The sequence below is a fragment of the Nelumbo nucifera genome, chromosome 7 (genome assembly GCF_055504915.1).
Source record: "Nelumbo nucifera cultivar China Antique chromosome 7, China Antique-T2T, whole genome shotgun sequence".
Lineage (NCBI taxonomy): Eukaryota > Viridiplantae > Streptophyta > Magnoliopsida > Proteales > Nelumbonaceae > Nelumbo > Nelumbo nucifera.
In genome coordinates, this window is record NC_142655.1 from 47,639,823 (window position 1) to 47,659,165 (window position 19,343).

A 19,343-nucleotide genomic window follows, 5' to 3' on the forward strand; every position below is an offset into this window, starting at 1 on the left:
AGGAAAACCACTACAATAAAACACAATTACAGGCAAAATGAGGGAAGAGGTAGGAAAACGAAAACCCAAGACCTCAGCTGTGATCTCATGTCCCCGTCTTTTCTCTCTCTCAGTCCCCTTACTCTCCTCTTTTCTGTCTATATTATTTTTCAATTATCATCGGTTGGGGGTTACTGACCGAGGCTGAGGTTCTTCCGTTTTCAGGGGTACCTTTCGTTTTCGTTCCTTCAAATCTTTTTAGGCTTCTGCAATACTCTTTTGTCCTTCGACGTTCCATTGTCTCAACTACAGACAGGACGAAGATAGACGGAGCTCCTCTGGGCGTTATAGTGGCGTTCCATTGTCACAAGCACGCACCCATGATTACACAGTTGGTCACACTCTCTTGCACTCCACGTCCCACATCGACTTGTTAGAAGGATATCTCAACAAGCGATACTCTTTTCTCCTCTCTTTTCGTCTTTCATTCAATTCAATCGGTCAGAATTCAGAATGGGTTATAGTGGGGGAGTAGATTCTTAATTGTCGTTTTAGTTTGTTAGAATTAATGCGTCTATTGAAACAAACAAGTTAGGTAAGAGCCTGGTAGTGGTGCTTGCCACCATTTCTTATACTAGCCACCACCCATTGCCTTTCTGCTCGTTCCCGTGTACGTTAGCATTAACAATCTCTCCCTCTCCCTCTCCCTCTCCCTTGGAATCGGTGAACTGGCTGGTTTCTTCTTTGGATTTTTTATCCCTGTTGGATTTTAATCTCATTACAGATTAAAATCAATGGGGTTTGATTGATCAATTACATGAAAAATACACCTGCACATATGTGTTGAAAATAATTTTTTCTCCTATTAAAATTAGTTTTCAACTTGTCCCACATTGAAAAATTATTAAACTTGTTTTAAGTTTTTAAATAAGAGCTTATTTATACTCCTTGCAAATATATAATAATAGAGTATGGAGGCTTCTTACTATACAATGTATGTGTATGTGTGTGCGCATAAGACAACTTTAATTTTTGGTGTGAGGCTGACCGTTGATGATTTTAATGGTCATGATCTGATTGGGTGTGATCAAGAGGAACTATTCAAAGTTAGGAATGACAATCGAGCGTCCATTTCTATTCCACAGGGATCCCCATTCCCCATGATTTTTTATAATGTTAAACCATTTTGTTTTTGTTTTTTATTTTATTTAGAAATAAAAATAAAATAATTAGAATTTACAATCCTATTAGAAAATATTTAAACATATTTAATCATATTTTTAAAAATATTAATATATAGATGTATATGTACATATATACATATATAATGTATGCATGCATATATACATTCCACGGCAGGGGGGGGGGATCGGGGTCCCCGTAGGGCGTGCTCTCCCCGTCCTCGTTAACGGGGATGAAAATTTCCCCATCTCCATCCCCACGGGGAGAAATTCATCCCTATTCGGGGTGGATCCCCATGGGGATTGGGGAAATGGGGAAAATTTTCATTCCTATTCAAAGTTAACATTCATTAATTGTTAATTAACTTTTAACAATCACAATGTTTGAAATTGTGACTATTCAAAGAGCCTTTTCTGAATCAACACCCTCATCTTCTCCATGACTCTTCAAAAAATATTTAAGGAATGTGAATCAATCAATTGAACATAGGTTTTTGAAAACCACTATTGTCTCTCTTAGTTTGATTTGTTACTGTCTCTTAGAAGGTTTCTTCGAAAACTCTTCAACTTTGCTGGTTGCGGATTCTTGTCCAAGGCTCTATTGTATCCTGGGTACAAATTTATCTGTAACCCAACAACAAACTCAATAAAACTGAATGGGGGCAAATAACGTTTTAAAGATAATATCTTCAAACACGCCTCAGAGCACTTCTCTTCCAAGTTTCATGACCCTAATACCCAACAATCCCCGAACTTGAAGCACATATTGCACATCTTTCATTTATAATCTCTACATTGCATTCCTCTCATAGTTTGCCTGGGCACTGGTAGAAACACCACGTCTCTTTTTTGTTTCAACCTCCTCAGCATTCTCTCCCACACTCTCCACAACACTGCCCAGGTGGCTTTCTCCTAGGAAAATGGATATGAAAGATAACTTGATGATGGTGATATGATGAACACTTTAAACAATAAAAAGGTGGGGAAAGTTTGTCTACCTTCATCTTCCAAAAGGTTAAATCTTTGAAAAGCTCCAAACGGTTAAGATCACTGCGATATAGAGTTGTACAAAATACAAACTACTTTGCTTAGAAGTTCAAAAGCTGTGGGAGGGGCTACCTCAAAATCTCATCTTTTTACCAAGGGTTCTCCTGCACTTCTACAAACTGCAATGTTAGATTTATACACAAAGAAAGGAGACCTCTGCATCGTAAAGATTTCCCCGAAGACGGTAATGAATTTCCGCTTGTCTCTCCTTGGCCCAAGTAGAAGGTAATAAAGTTGGAAAATATATATCAAGGCTCTTTGCTTTCGCCTACTCCCCTCTCTTATATCCAAGAACCCATCGCTTTTCATTTTGGGCCTTGGCTACATTCAGCTAGCATTCGACAATGAATTGGGAATGCAAGGATGAGATCGGATTCGAATCAGGGTATATTCGAATCCGATTCGATCAAATACAAATGGATCTGGATTCAAATTCGAATTGGATGAAGAAGTCAAATTTTCGGATCTGATTTAAATTTCTTAAAAATTTAATAAATTATTAAAAAAATAATATATAATAATTTTAAAAAAATATAAATATTTTTTCAACTATTCTCATCATATATACATGCTTTTATAAAAAAATAATTAATATAACAAACTAATAAAAATGCAATATATATATATATATATATATAAGGGATTTGAATACGATCCGATTTCTGATTGGATTCTATTTTCTGATCCAAAGACCTGAACAGAGAAAATCCAAATCTAACAAAATAAGATCGAGATTGGATCCATTTGCACCCATGCAATGTTGGATAGGGCTGTTCATAAGAATGCCCAACCCGGACCGACCCAACCCGAGTCGGCCGGGTTTTCATCCGTACCGGTCGGTTTCGGGTTGGGCACATACATAAACCGAAATCTTGGGTCGGTTTCGGTTTTTTTGCGTGAAAACCGAAACCAACCCGACCCGAACCGAACTAGTATTCTACTAGTTTGGTAGTTCATACTTCATAGTTTGAGTAGTTTCCTAATTCCTACTAGTCTTCTACTAGAACTAGAACTCTAGAAGGCCCATTAGGCAATTACAATTAGAATTCAATTAAGTGTCATTTTTTAGTTTTTTACCTAGATTAGAATTTAAAAGGTTTCTAAATTTTTATTTTATTGATTTACCTACCTAGATTTACCTAGTTTTTTACTCTAGAAGGCCCATTATTGACACTTGTTTTTACATGAAGAATTTATTGATTTTATTCTTTACCTGAATTAAATTTAGATTTATCTTGGACTCTTGAATATCAAATTATCAACTAATTCAGATTTTATTTGGCTTTGTACAGGAGCAAAACCGAAACCAATCCAACCTGACTCAAACCAACCAGGTCGATTTGGCCTGTCAGTGAGTCGGTTTCGATTCCCACCTTAGCTAACCCGACCAGGTCGGGTCGGTTGGGAAAATCCCAAAAAACCGACCCAACCCGACCCGTGAACACCCCTAATGTTGGGGAATAAGATGTTGATTGTTGTTTTGGTAAAGTACTTCCATTAAAACAATGAAATTGAGTAAATGAACGTCACTCCATCAACAGATGGAGGTGGTACTTGCTGCCATATTTTAAACAGCCATCGGTCTTTGCTTTTGTCTTCTCATTCCCAATTTCCCATTGAGGTTTCATGAAAAGAGGAATAGAGGAGGGGAGAAATTATCGAGAAGGCAAGATGTGCGTGGCTGCGTGGATCGGAGGAATCTGGATTTCCTGCATTTGGGTTTGGTGGTGTTGGGGTGCACTTCTAATAAGATTCGAACATGTTTTACTTCGCATGTTTACTCCCATTAGATGTGTGAGCAAAGTTTAAAAATCGATCCGGAAATGGAATCATTCTTGCCATTGGTTTTTGGGTCAGTGGTTCTGCTATTTGGGTTAAACATTTAAATATTATAATTGGTGATATGTCATCTTACCTATTAGATTGGAATATTAGGATAAGACGCATATATATACAAGAGAAAAAGGGGTTGACTATTTGAGAATGAGAGAAATGTGAGAAACTGTTGATGGCTGAGAGAGTTTGGAAGAGAGAGAAGAAGAAGAAGAAGAAGAAGAAGAAGAAGAAGAAGAAAGAAGGAAGAGGAGGAGGAGGTCACTTGCAGGCTGCAGTGGCGATGGCGACGACGATTTACAATAGCAATAGTGATGGCGACGGCGACGGCGATAGTGAACTACAGTGGCAGCGGTGAAAGCAGATTTGAGATTTCTCTATCTCAGATCTCTCTCTCTCTCTCTCTCTCTCAGATCTATCATCTAGACCTGCTCTCCCAGATCTCTCTCAGTGTCTCACACATCCCTCAATTGATCTCTCTTTCCAGTAGATCTCATATTTGAGAGATCTTCTCTTTTCATTATTGCTCTAACTTAATAAACCGCAAACCGTTCTTCGGGTCGAACGTTTCAACGGTCAAATCGTTCAGGTCAATGCTTCGTTGACTAATTCAACAGTTTTTAACCAATAACCGGGTTTGGGGTAAAATGGAACCAGTCGCTTGAATGGGTTCCAGTCCGAACGGTCTGACCATCCGGGTCAACAACTGTTCGAAAACATTATGTGTGAGAAACTTTAATTGGAAGTATACCTGGTCAGGCTTGGTCATGTAATTAGGCCCGCGGGCCTGACCTCGGGCCTAACACAGTAAGCCCGACTGTGTTTCGGACCGGGCTCAGGATTTATCAAAAAAGCCCGGCCCGAGCCCGAGCCCGACCGACCCGATTCAACATTATATATTTTATAAAATACATAATGTGTATTTTATATATTATATAAAATATATAAATAATATAATATTTATTAAATATATATATATATATATTTATAATTTAATATATACATTTATTATTTTTTTCTTTATAATTTCTCTCTCTCTCTCTCTCTATTCACCCGCTTCAGCAGTAGTAACAGCATGGGCTAAATTTCGGGCTCGGGCCCAGGCCCAGGCTTCGGGCTTTTTATGAGGGCCGGGCTCGGGCCCAAGTTGTAGGCCCGATGGTCGGGCCGGGCTTGGGCCTTAGAAAAATCTGTTAATACAAAATGAAAGCCCAGCCCGGCCTGGCCCATGAACAGGTCTAATTGGAAGTTTGCCCGATCATGTATTTATAAAATATAGGGACAATTCCCGATAGGTACCCTGTATTTATAAAATATAGGGACAATTCCCGATAGTACCCGAACTTTAAAGCCTGACAATCTAGTACCCGAACTTTCGAAATGTGACAATCTAGTACCTACCGTTAATGTACCGTCAATTATGTATGTCACGTGAAATAATATGCGATTTAAGACTTTTGAAAATGTCAAAATTACCCTTGAAAATAAAACACACTGTTCATCATCTTCTTTCTCAAGAAAATGAAACAGAGTCCAAGCTCTCAACAACCCAAAATAAATGAAGTAACAAGCCCATGTTTTTAAAACCCAAACTCAGAAGCTTACGTGACAATCCTCCACTCTTCAGAAGCTTACGTCTGTGATGCCATAGTCTTGGCCCAGAGCATAATTCAGTCCAACTCCACCAAAGATTTGGTTCTACTTGCCGATGAATCCATAACCAAGACAAGCAAATCAAGCGCAGCCGAAGCCCCAATGCTGCCAGGAGAAACGCCTACAACGAGTGGAACTACAGTAAGCTGCGGATATGGCAGCTTACCGAGTATGACAAGATCATCTTCGTAGACTCTGATTTGGTCACACTCAGGAACATCGATGAATTTTTCCAGTACCCCCAGTTATCGGCCGTAGGAAACGACCAGGTTCTCTTCAATTCTGGGATCATTTTGATTGAGCCGTCGAAGTGTACGTTTAGGAAGCTGATGGATAGGAAGCAAAAGTTGACGTGGTGGAACCGATGGCCGTCGACTCTGAATTATCTAAAAGTTTTCGAAGAGACCAAAAGTAGTGAAAGAGAGAAGCTGCCGGAGTCTCTGTACACGATTCATTATTTGGGGTTGAAGCCATGGATGTGTTACAGGGACTACGACTGTAACTGGGATATGGGGAAACGTCATATATTTGCGAGTGACTCGGCTCACAGAAAGTGGTGGCAAGTGTTCGACGCAATGCCGAAGACATTGCGACCTTACTACAGCCTCACTAAGAAAATGGATGCAAGGATAAACAAGTGGAGAGAACGGGCGAAGAATGCCAGTTTGCCCGACAGGCACTGGAAGATCAAGGTTAAGGATCTCAGGCAACACCATTGATAGATTGATAGATTGATAGATTGAAGAAGCTCACTTTTCCCTTCATTTTTAAACTAACAGCTAACAAGTAGAACCCTAGCCTAGCCATTAAATCAGATAGACGGAATGCATTACATCCAAAGCTGAAAATTGTATCATACAAGTTGATAAAATATTCTAGTGAGATCCTATCATACAAGCTGAAAATTCTAGTGAAATATCAAATATTTCACATGATTTTTTAGATTGCATCAACATATTTCTCATTTTCTCTGAACCCATGAAAAGTAATTGGAAGGCGTAGTGGCATATCCGAAGTTCATACTATTAAAATAGTAGTTATAACCCAGCAGAGGTGACCCTCTAAAGAACAGAGAAAAGATGATTTTTTGAGTTCTGATTTATGTTATTCACATGAGAGGAGAGGAAGAGAGGAATAGGGGTGTCGGTGAAACTGTCGTCGCTCTTTGATTATCGAAGCCCCAAAAGATTGTTGAATACTTCTTCCCCTTTTTTCCTTTCTTAATTTAAAATATGTTTTAAAAATACATGACGGGGAAAACTTCCCGTTAATTTTCTCACATATTTAACCAGGGTGACCATGCAAAATAAAACGTGTTCAAATCTGATTAGAAGTGCACCCCATCATAGGGGTGTCAATTGCACTGGATTTGGTTCAATCTGATCCAGTCCAATGTGAATCCATTACAAATGGACCTGGTCCAATGTAGTCCGATGAATATTTTGAACCGGTCCAGAGACTGTCCAATCTGTTCAAATTCCTGTTAGTTTAGATTGGTTTCAACTCAAACCTGGTCCATTGACACCCATGTTCTTATCTTCTATCAATGGACCAGATATCGGTTTAATCCAATATAAATTCATTATGGGCGGACCAGGTCCAATCCAATATGTCTTATTGGTCCGTCCAATCCATATTCAGTTCTCTCGAAGACTGATTTCAAATTTTCTTTATTGTTTCAAAATTTAAAGTTTAAAAAATAAAACAAGAGAGAAAGTTTCCATTAACAAGACACACATGTATGCCGGGGTATGTGAAATGTGGCGTGCAATGTTGTGATTGGAAGTGCACCTTGGCATGGAAAGTTGGAATTCAAATAAATGAGGAACAAACAAGTTTCAAAGTTTTGATTCATATATCGGGGGCTTCTCGATACGCCCCTTCAGTGGGTGTTTTGAGTCAGACCATGGTTTAGGGGGTAGACGGGCCTTAAATCGACCCCTCTGAACCAGATTGAAAAAAAAAAAAAACTAAAAAAAATGGAGAAACAACCCTTGATACAGGCCGATATGCCCCTACCAACGTATTGACCTATATCAATATTTTGAACTTTGGGAACAATGGGAGGTCAAGGGTAGATATGGTATTTTATAAAAATTAATCCATTAGTCGGCATTTTCCGTTAACGGAAGGGAGGTATTTGTACTTTTATTTTTAAAAAGCAAGGGGAGGTTTTTGTTAAAGTTAAAATATAAGGGAGGTTTATACAATTGTTAGAAAACCCAAGGGATGTTTTTATATTTCAATATTTCATAATATTTATTTATTTATAAATTTCAATATATTTTTTATTTATAGTATTTTAAATATTAATTTATTTATAAAATTTTAATAGTAATTTATTTATAATTGGCTCAATCTGCGTTGAGCTTGAGTAGCTTGCGAGTATCAATTTGAGTCAAGTTTGAATATGAAATTCAAAATTTGATTTACTTGGAGTCGAATTTTGAGCTTTGAGTTTTTGAGTTGGCTCAAGCTCAAGCCACCCAAAACTCGACTTGACTAGGTTCGATTACACCCATAGTGTATAAAATTCACATCCATGGCCATGGATATGGGATACACCACAACTAGGCATGTATCTCACACATCATGTATCGACATGATACGCTTTCTGTATTGGGTTGTATCGCATTGCATCAGCGGATACAATTCGATACTCATGGATATAGAAGTGTATCGGTGCGTAGTTTGGCGAAACTATATATTGAGACTTTTGGACTGTTTTTGAACTTTTAATAAAAAATGAAAATTATAATTTAAAAAATGGAAATAAATAATTTAATAAAAAATTAAAGTTATAAAAATAATTTATTTTATCTATTTCAAATGATTTATATGTTTTATTTTACATGTAAATTATACATTAAAAATGAAAACTGGTTTTTTATTTGAAAAAGTAGAGTTATTATTTATATAAATGCTAAAAAATGTTTTTTCTTAACAAAAATTAATAGAAATTGAAAATTATAAAAGTAATTTATTTGTATACCTTAAATAAATTATGTGATTTATTTTGCAATTATATAAAACAATCATATGTTAAAAATGAAAATATATTTATTATTTAAAAAAATATAGTTATTATTTATATAAAAAATACTAATTAAATAAATTTTCCCAATAATTTTAAAAAATTAAAAATTATATGTGATAATTATTATACGACGCATGCACGTTTTAGAGTCCTAGTACTATTTATTGCAATGTTTCTATTCATATAATCTATTAAAGTTGCATTTCTCATGTGTTTATGCCTTATACATATCCATGCATTTAGTATTATTATTGTACTTATGTAATTTGTATGCATGCATTTCGTAATGTATCCAAGTGTTTCAATATCTTTCATCCATATTCACGCATTTTTAAAACGTATCCATATCTATACGTATTTGAATTCTTCGATAATAATTTGATCCATTGTGGCAATTCATATTTTTGTGTCATACTCGTATTTTTGACCAGGCAAGAGCATTCATGGTTGACATGAATACAACATCATTAAATTGATCGTATCAAAATTTTAAACACAAACATGATTTATTGATTACAAATTTACACGTGTAACACCACATGACCTGCGTAACATGAATTAATACGGTTAACTTATTTAATTCTTTACTAAATGACACATATGACCCAGGAAATCAACATGATTACATTGCAGAGGAGGCTAACCCTAAACCCATTGTGCTTGACTGTTTGGGAGGATATGCATAATGTGTTACATGGTTATATGTATCCATGAACACGGAAAGTGAAAGCGCGGGGAGTAGGCCAAAGAGTTCACATCTCTGCCCGCCCCACAATGCCCCACAGTACATTGTCGCCATATATTGGGAATATCTTCCAAAGTGAGTTTAACAGCGAATGGTAGACCCTCGGCCTCTCAACTACTCTTTTTATAGGAAATTCAACGACCAGGATTAGTCTGATTCAACGATTATGATCATGCACTTCCAGCTTTCTGCACCCTCCGAAATTGAAACAGCGCTGATGCTCTATTCCTCAAACCACAACCTTCATTTATCCCAAATTGTCACCTTCATTGACGGACAAGGCACGCAGAAGTTCATACCAAAGCAATGGTCACCTTCTTCGCCTGAAGATGAACTCAAGCCCACATTTGCTCTTGCTCTTGTCTCACCTTGAGAGTTGAGACATTGACTCGGTTAACTTAACTATCGGGATCTTTGCCCCTAAAATCACACCTTCAAGGTTTAAAATTTCACAAACATACCTCAATATGGGCTGTATGATTATAGCCTACACTTAATTCATTCTCGGGGTTCCTTATTTATCATAAAAAATTCTTTAATCTACATTTAATGTCAAATTCTCTCCCTCATTGATTAGTTAATTGTTCCAATTTGAATTTAAATTCTAGCGCCTAATTCGAATCCTCACTCATTAATTAATGATCCTCTCTCTTCCTTTTGTTACTCATTAATTACATAGCCATCGATTTTACCTCTTATAATTGTTAGTATAAAAACTACCTTAGTGATAAAATAATTCTTAGTGGATGTTTGTCCATAAATGCTAGAATTAATTATTAAAATTTATATATTAATAACTATTAAGATAAATATATTGATTATTTAAAAATTAAAGTAAATATACTTTTTAATTATTCCATCATTTTACAATGGTTACTATGTCCCAATATCTCACATTTTATATAAACCATTAAATTATGGTTTTCTTTTACATTTAAATAATTTATTTAGAATCATATAAAACTTGTAATTATTGTTATTAATATATATTTCTTAAAATTTATTTGAATTTCCTAACATATCTATGCATATCTTGATTTTTCGTCCGGATTCAAAACATATCCCAATACATCTATTAAAATTGACTTTCTGACACACCCCATGTTTCCCATACTTTAAACCTTGGCATCAATTACCATTCAATAAATACTAATTTCATCTTTTATCCAAGAAAGCAACTTCAACGTAGGTGCCTAGGTGGTGGATGTGTGTTTTTTTTTTTCTTTAACTTTTTCCCCTAAACTTCATCAGGATGATCCTCTCCCACCAATCACTCCTACAAATTTTGACCGCAAGCTTGGCTAGCTTGTGAGCTACACGATTACATTCTCTAGGTACAAATCTTAGGGAGATGGAAGTGTTCACAAAGAGATATCTGAAACCACTCACAATGGAGGAAATTCTCCATATGCTCAACTTTTGGTTTTCTCATCTAGCACATCTTTTGCGTAGGCTTCATTTTTTAAATTACTTGCATCATACTTTATCTTTTCACCTTTTTTTTTTCCTTATGGTAATTAGCTAGCTAATTTTCTTCTTTTCCTTAATGTTAATTTAATGTTGAATATAACCTACTTTTATTTGTCCTCAACACTTGAGTTTTTGATGAAGCAAGGATCGAAAGGAAACAAAGGGTAAGAAAGAAAATTAGAGGTTCAAATGTTAGATCCCACTTCTGATTTGTAAAGAGGATCAGATAATATTCTGAGTTAATGAGGGAAGACTTAGTTTCTTACACTTTTTCTTTCATTGGAAGCAAAAAAATACAACTACTTGATATACTGCAATTAACACGCTATTTACAGATATACCAGCACAGATTAGATTACATAAAACTGATAAACAAAAAAAAAAAAAAACATACTCAAACAACAGACATTGGAACAACACCGAGGAAAAAATTAAACATGCAGGTTACCGGTTTCCCATATTGGTCACAAATGGGACGAGCCTTCTGTAGTCTCTCCTCCTCCCAAGAGGACAAGTGTCAAGCACCCGTCCCAAAATCAGGCGTGTATTTTGCAAAGCTACCTCTCTTGCTGATGGACCTGATTCAACCACACCTCCCGGTACTGCTGGTGTCGAGCCAGTACCAAAGCCTGACCCCATGCTGAATTGCAACGGTCCACTCCGAGCCTTAAACGAGCTCTGAGGAGCAAGAATCTTATCCTCAGCCCCACTAAATCCATTCTCCAAATATCCAGGCTCGTGAGGGTGGGAGCCAGTAAATGAACTACAGCTTTGCAGAAGGGCTTCCAACACACTCAATGCCTCCCAACACAATGTGCTCTCCACCAGCTGTGACACAATTGCATACACATGTGGGCTCTGGGCAGCATCCATGGGTGTGTGCTGGAGCAAAGCCTTGAGCATGAGCAGTATCACTCGTTGATATTCAACTGGCCCCTTCTCCAGGAGTCGTAACAAGTGCCCAAATGCCAATGCTGAATGCTTTGGAAACCACACAGCACACAAAAGTGGTGACACACAAGCAAGTAGGTTATCAATGGAAGTGATTTCACCACGGGAGTAAGCAAGAAATACAGTTGCCAGATCGTCCAGTGATTTTGCCCTGCACCAAATTGCAATGTTGGAAGCGACGGAACAAGCTTTTTGGTACTGTTGTTGTAGCGGGGAAGCAGGTCCAACTGCCGAGTCCTTACTGAGCTGTAAGCAGAGCCAGGGAAGCAACCCAGTAATATGCATCAGAAGCCGTGTCTCAGCATCCCCAAATATGGAGTCACACGAGTGCACTGTAATCCGTGAGAGGACTTCAATAGAAGACCCATGACTTACTGTTGAAATAAGCCCTTTAAGAACAAGAGGTTGCACTCCTTCAAAGGCTGGAACCTTGCCATTCACTGGTGGAGGTTCACTGCCAATTCTAGATTCCATTCGTTGAAGTTCTTCTGGGCCACAGCCAGTGGTGTCAAGCTCATCACGGGGCATGCTTGAAAGGAGTACATTCTCTGTCGTTCTGTCTCGGAATGATAGTCGATCAATCACACGGGCAAAAAGCTCAAGCACTTGACAGTAAACATGCACAAAATCTGTGTGCATTATTGCTACACAGCCCCAGAAGAGCTGTGGATAGAGTATCACCTTCTCAGGTTCCATGTTCTCCACCATCACTTGCAAAGTCAACAGAATCTCCATGATGAAGCCCAGAACCGCTGGCACGGGGTTCCCAAGGCACCTGTGGAGACACCGTAGGAGGGAAACACATGTGTCACTTGTCACATTGGGCCGTAATGCACGGTAAATTTGGTGAGAGCGGCATGCAAGGTGCCTGGATGTGCACTCCATGGCCCATTTAAGAGCCTCTGCACCCCATGTCTCCCGGAGATCCCCTTGAAAAAAGATTGCATCAACCATGCTCTGCACTAGGGCCGACAGAAGGGCAGCACTAGGGAGTTCAGTCCGTGTGACAGTTGGGTCTTCATTCTCCCACATCATGCTCCCTCGCTTCGACTGGACATACTTGATCAGGCTTACAACTTGCTGTTTGTTCTCCCCATCACAATTTTCAACCCCATATAGCTCCAAGTGCCTACCTGCAAGCGAGTATAGCAGATTAACAAGCAAGTGCTGGCAGTGCTCTAGCACAATATCTTCAGAGCTATCCATTGAGACAAATGTGACATGAAAGAGCAAAGGTAGGTGCTCTCTAAAATCTTCATCATTCTCATAAGCAATCTCTGCAAGTAGAATCAATGCTATATCAGCATGAGTGAGTGAGTGCTGTTGGTGCCCCTGCAGAGCTGACTGGAGTTCTCCAGCATTGACCCCATGCAACCCAATGCCAGAAAGCAACCCATCTTCCCCAGAGTTCGGTGTATCAATGAGATAGTCTCCACTGTCTCGGGAAACATGGCGACTCCTCAAGCTCCCAGTTGAGCTTCGGACCCCCATCAATGGCCCTGACATGTTTACCAATGCTGGAAGGAGCTGTCCTGACCGACCAGCAGTGACAGGAACAATGTTCATCTCTGGAGGAATTGGACTTAGTGGCCCTGAAATGCTACGGCCTGTCACGGCTGCAGTTCGCCAACTCAGACTCCCACTTGTGTTCCTAAGTGGACCATCAAGTGAACCTCGTACTAGCAATGGTGACATGTGTGGTTGACTGTCCATAACTGATGCAACTTGAGTTACTGTAGGTCCCTGAGAGAACTCCAAGACAAAATTTCCACCAGCATCACCCTTGTTTGCACTTGGTCTGACTGGTTCCACACAATCCTCCAGCATCCGCTGAGCTAACTGGTAAACCAAGTGATCAATTGTGCGCTGTGGGCATATCCGAGCCAGGTACAAGCTAACACGTTTGGCAACTGAAAAGTAAGTTGCAAAAGCTCCGCTTATTTCAGCAGAAGCATTGGAATCACAATCTTCTATTCCCTTGGTGATCAAGAAATCAAGAACAGGACTGATATTCTTGGGCTTGCTAGCAATTGTGCTCCATAGCTTTTCAATTTCATCAGGAAACTGGTCTCCATGTCGCCATGTAACATAGTAAAGACTTTTTAATAATCTTTCACTCCACCCTGAATCTTTAAGTTTCCAGAAGTTTAGGTTCTCAATCCAGGGAGCCATGCATGTTAAGACCTGATGCTGTGCAATTATGTCCACAGCATCAAGTTGTCGCTGCATGATTTCCTCACAGAGGTGCTGGCTCAGCTCTGGATGATCTTTGGCAAGCTTGCATGAAAGTTTGTATTGGAACTGCTGGTAGGAGTCGGGGAGATTGCCAACAACTGCAGCTCGATAGCGACCTGAACCCTCAGTGCCTTCCTCAGCCCATTCACGGACAGAGAGTGTCTCAAGCATCTGAAGTGCGTCATCACGGATTTGTCTGGATGGATCTACCACCTTGTAGAGGATCAAACTCAGAAGTCTTTGAATTTCACATTTTGGGATCTCTTGGCGCATGTAGACTTCAGCAAGCACACTGAAATAGCCATCAGCTATGGCAGCATCTGAGTAGTAGCACTAAAGAGAAATACAATGTTATACTCCTTTCTGAAGATATTAATAAGGTATTGTTGTAACAAAAAATAACAATAGGGAGAGATGCAACATGAAATATAGCGAGGATCTATACCTCCTCCAAGAATCATTCAAGCAAGGGAATTGACTCTATAGTTGGACATCCTTGTAAACTAAGTTAAGACAATTACCTGGTCAATGCAGGCAGGAAACAGGTCCAAATTTGTCTGCAGAAGATTCTTCAGAGCTGTTTTTGCTAGGGAAACGCGGAGGTGGCCAGTCCTATGTCTATCTCGTCCAGCAGAAGCACGGCCTCCATCTCCTGTATATTTTGAATAAGATGGGGTCCTTGGATCAGCAGGTGAATACCCAAAAGGTGCCCTAGGTGCTGGCTCAATGAACAAACTGTTAATCCATGAAATCACCCTGCCACTCATCTTTCTTGCGTTGTCATCAAAGCATGGCCCATACAGTAGTGAAGCCATGGCATTCATAGAGGCCCATTGAATTGCCTCAACTTGCTCATTTATTTCTTTATCAAATGAGATTTTGTCTATTGAATCCTTTGAACGACTGTGCTGAGCTGACTTGTATCGCTCAATTTCACGACGGTAATCACTGACAGCATCCTGACTCCACATACTACCTGTGTCATCACACCAAGAGAGAAGAAGATCAAACAATCGCTTTCGGGTTCTGACATCAAATTTCTCTGACCTTGACTCCACAAATTCTGGGGCCAGTGATCTTAGAACAGAGGCTAATGCAAAACGGAGAGGTTGCATTTCTTGAAAGCTCTCAGGGGGTGCAGTTACAATCTGTTTGGTTGTTTCTTCAATGAATTTCAAAAAATGTAGACGAAAAACCGGTTTCCGACTCAGCATTCCAGGCCAGATATTCTCAGCAACAGTACGATATATATTTGCAATGTGAACACGGAGTTCGTCACGGCGGGCTTTTTGACTCTGCATCCATTACAAGGAATATATTTACCAAGGCTTTGGTTAGACATTGAAAAATCTGAGAAATGTCAATATGCATTAAAATAATCTCCCTAACTGAGGTGTCTAAGCAAGCACATGTATTTAATCTTTCATATCAAGTCATTTCCTACAATATATGCAGGCATTGCCTATGTGACCAGAACTGAAATATATTATAATTGAAAAAAAAAACTATTAAGTTTTCTCTTCTTAGGAATAAAGATCTCTTTGGTTAAAGTACGGGATATCTTAGGCATCCATCATTTATCATACCTTCCATTTTGGTTTTCCCTCTGTTTCCAGTGAGACCTCCTCAACAAAAGATGCAAGCTCACCAAACATGATTTCACAGATTTCCAAATGTGAGTGACCCAAAGCCATTGTAGCTGCAGTCTGAAAAGCAGAAAATGAATAAAAAAGAAAATGAAGAAGATCCATTATACTTTTCAATCTAAATACCAATTTTTTTAACATGATAGTTTTTGTGGCATAGAAATGATTATGTTCAGAATTTGGAAAAGGATACCTAAATAACCAACAGTGAACCCTAGGAATCAATTACCAAATAACATAAACAACTATATCGCATTCATGATATTTGTATCTGCACTGTTCCCAAATAGAGCCTAAAAGACAAAGCAATATGTAATCCAGTTTACCCATTATCAAATGGTCCTTCAAACAATCAATCAAAATGATTTTTACCAACTACCAAATGGACTTTTCTCCAGACAAACAAATGTAGCTTTTAATACTGTTCAAAAGACAGAAAATATTGGACATCATATTCAAAATAAGTTATCTGTAGGTCCAATCACCCCCCTCCCCCATACATACCAAATACTGTTGCTACTCTACCCCTATCATTAATCCAACAGATACAACTATCTAGGAGTGCAAATCAAATTGCCGATTTGAAGAATTTCAACTACATCAAGTTTGGGCCCATTGAAAATGTAACAAATACCCAGACCAACCAACCCAATTTGCATTCCTACCACCATCATAGAGTTGGTCCTTCAAAAGATGCAGGAGCAATACCAATCCACAAAGATATTGCCAAATTAGTGATTCTAAAACATAAAAAGGTTGAATTAGAATTAACTTACTATGTGAGCTTCAGATCCAGATTTGAGTGAAGGAAAAATAAGATGGTAGAGTTCTTTGGTTGCTGCTACACCACCAACTTCTCTACTATCAGGTGGACAAGAGCATGCAAACATTGCATACATGAGCCACTGATCTAGCTTATTTTCAGCTTCCTGTGACTGATGAGCCTTCCCACCTAACTCTATAGGTGTTATATGAGCCAGGCGTTGCACAACTTCCAGCCTGCAAACTCAACAATAAGTCACAAATGCAACCTTAGTGGTTTCTAGTTGAAAATGATCAATTTTGAGTTAGAAACAAAACTTGAATAGCATGAGATATTAGAAGCACCATAACACATATCAATCAATTTCTTAAGAGATGAGCAAAATTCCTAAATGTTAACTTCTGTGAACCACATGGAGATTTTCTGTGCTGAGATATACATGGAAACATGTTTTGCTGTTCTATTTTAAAGACTATTTTCATAAATGAATGTTTCCTCAAATTAAATGTTTAGATTTAGATCTACAAGGTTCAGAAAACACTTTAGTCCAACAGGAGTTCAACTAGATCAAACTCATGTTTCTTTTTCTTTTTTTTTTCCTATTATTGACAAAAAAAAAATCATAGCAGTGTGAACAGAAACACAAAACAACAGAACTCCTTTAACAGAGAGTATATGCCAAACCAGACATGTATTTATGGAGAAAAAGAAAAAAAATAAAAATAAATAAAAGCAATACCTTATCTGGAAAAAGCAGGTCCTAAATATATAGGTCACTCCTATCCTAATAATCGTGGCCACAGTATCAGCTATCAACTCAGGTTATCTTCTGATGCATCGGAACAAACTGTTAGACGAGACCCTAGCCTCTTTGAGGCTATAAAGAATCAAGACAGCTTGTCTTCCACTGCCAGTCCCAAGCCTGGATAAAGGAGGGTTGTGTCAGGTTGGCAGCTAGCACTAAAACTTTTACCAAACTTTCTTGATCATGGATCCTGATTTTGCACCTATGAAGGGCCATCTCACTTAAATGCCAATCTATTTTGTACATGGCACAATGAATGATTTTTCATATTCTTTATTTTTTGAGATTATAATAATAAAGTATATATTATTAGACTGGATTGTTCATTTTGTGGGTTTATGCACTAGTTTCTTTTATTATTTTCTTGTTTGTTAGGATTCAATCAACATATATGTTATTGTATAATGTCTTGAACCCTTGAAAATATTTTCTGAATTTTCTTTTCTTTCTTCTTTTTCTTCTCATGAATAGGTTGATTTTCTATGTCTTCTTTTTTGATCAGTATGTTGATTTTCTATGTTTTCATACAAGTTAATACTTTTTCTATGAAGATTATGGAAAATTACAAATGAAAGATGGTTGCTAGTTGCTATGGAACCTAAGGAATTAGCCTAGGATTCACGATTTTTACTTAAAAAAAACAAAAAAAAATCTAAAATCCATCACCTAGGTGACTAGGCAACAAGGCACCCCTCATGGTCTAGCCTCGCCTTGGTGCCTTGATATGGTGTCAAATAGGCAAAGGATATACTAGGGTGGTTTCTAGGAGCAACTTGTCACAACAATGTCTGGTTATGGTGTTAAATAGGCAAGGGTTCCTGCACCCTTTTGGATGGGAGTAGGTAAAGAAGCTAGTCCAAGAAACATGATCTCATTTAATCACTTAGAATGTAGGAATATTAACAAGAAAGATTATGGAATTAATAAACACAATGAAGAGGAGGAATATTGCATACTTACAAGATACTAAATGGAAGGGCAAAGAGTTGATAATAAAATAATTTTAATCAAACTTATTTTAGGAGAGAAAGTCAGTAATGTAATTAGTGCCCATGCACCACAAGTTTAGAAGAAAACATTAAAAGAGAATTTTGGAAAAACCTAGAACTAATCCAAGAAATTCCAAGTGAAGAAAAAAGATCTTAAAAAGAGGAGATCTAAATGGATGTGTGGAGAAAGTAAGTGCAGGTTATGTTATGGAGCATGGAGGATTTGGGTTTGGGGAGAGGAATGAAATAGGAGATGCAATCTTAGAATTTGTAATTACTATGTAAATATCCATACAGGAGTATGAAAATGAAATAGTGGGGAAAAAACAAGAAACAATTTCATTGTAAATCCAAGATCTCCATAGGATGCATCACTATTTTTAATTTTTAATTACGTCATACTTTAGAAGCTTCAATCATGCGTCCAGATCATAATTCTTTGATGCAAAAATCAACTAATTTGATTGGTCCAACTAGCCAAGTTGTCTCCTCCAATGGAAGCCATATTGTTCCCTTTCTGCAACTTTTGAGCACTCAAAGCTAGATTTGTTGGGCACCAGGAAGTGTAGGTCAAACTCTCCTTTAGAGCTGATCGTATTACACGTTCTAAGCTCTCCAAATATTTTATATATTAAGAAATGCAGATTTCTAAGGAAGTGTGAGATCCTATTAGAGCTTTCATCCTTAAGGATTAGGGCTTCTAAAGAGATACCTTGTCTCTTTACTCTAATTGGAATCTTCCAACTATTCTCTAATCTGTGGTCAGGATTAAAAAAAAACCTCTAAAACTGCAAAGAGTCCAACAACACATTTGCACTCAAGTCCTTAAGTCTTGGAAATTATCACAATGGCTTGTTCATGCATAGTAAATTATAATTCAATCCTTCTACACTACAATGGCCAAATCTGATTGTGATACCACGTCCATAGCCGTTGCCACAACCAATCACCATTTCATGGTATTTAACCAAGAGTCTGATATAAAAGCCTCATAAAACTCAATTTCTTG

General features: G+C 38.0%; 1 protein-coding gene and 1 pseudogene across 6 annotated transcripts in view; one reads left to right on the forward strand and one right to left on the reverse strand.

Moving 5' to 3' along the window:
- Positions 1 to 4,323: 4,323 nt before the first annotated feature.
- On the forward strand, positions 4,324 to 6,412 carry LOC104608129 (putative UDP-glucuronate:xylan alpha-glucuronosyltransferase 4 pseudogene; annotated as a pseudogene).
- Positions 6,413 to 11,122: 4,710 nt separating this feature from the next.
- Positions 11,123 to 19,343, reverse strand: part of LOC104608078 (ARM repeat superfamily protein) — a 56,108-nt gene continuing 47,887 nt past the window's right edge. For all 6 annotated transcript variants that reach the window (XM_010273943.3, XM_010273946.3, XM_088891232.1 and 3 more), the window contains 4 exons: positions 16,554 to 16,776; positions 15,718 to 15,837; positions 14,653 to 15,426; positions 11,123 to 14,464 (listed from right to left, as the gene is read on the reverse strand). In XM_010273943.3, the coding sequence (XP_010272245.1) occupies positions 11,390 to 14,464; positions 14,653 to 15,426; positions 15,718 to 15,837; positions 16,554 to 16,776 (4,192 nt within the window). In that variant the 3' untranslated portion in view covers positions 11,123 to 11,389. The remainder of the gene's footprint in view (positions 14,465 to 14,652; positions 15,427 to 15,717; positions 15,838 to 16,553; positions 16,777 to 19,343) is intronic.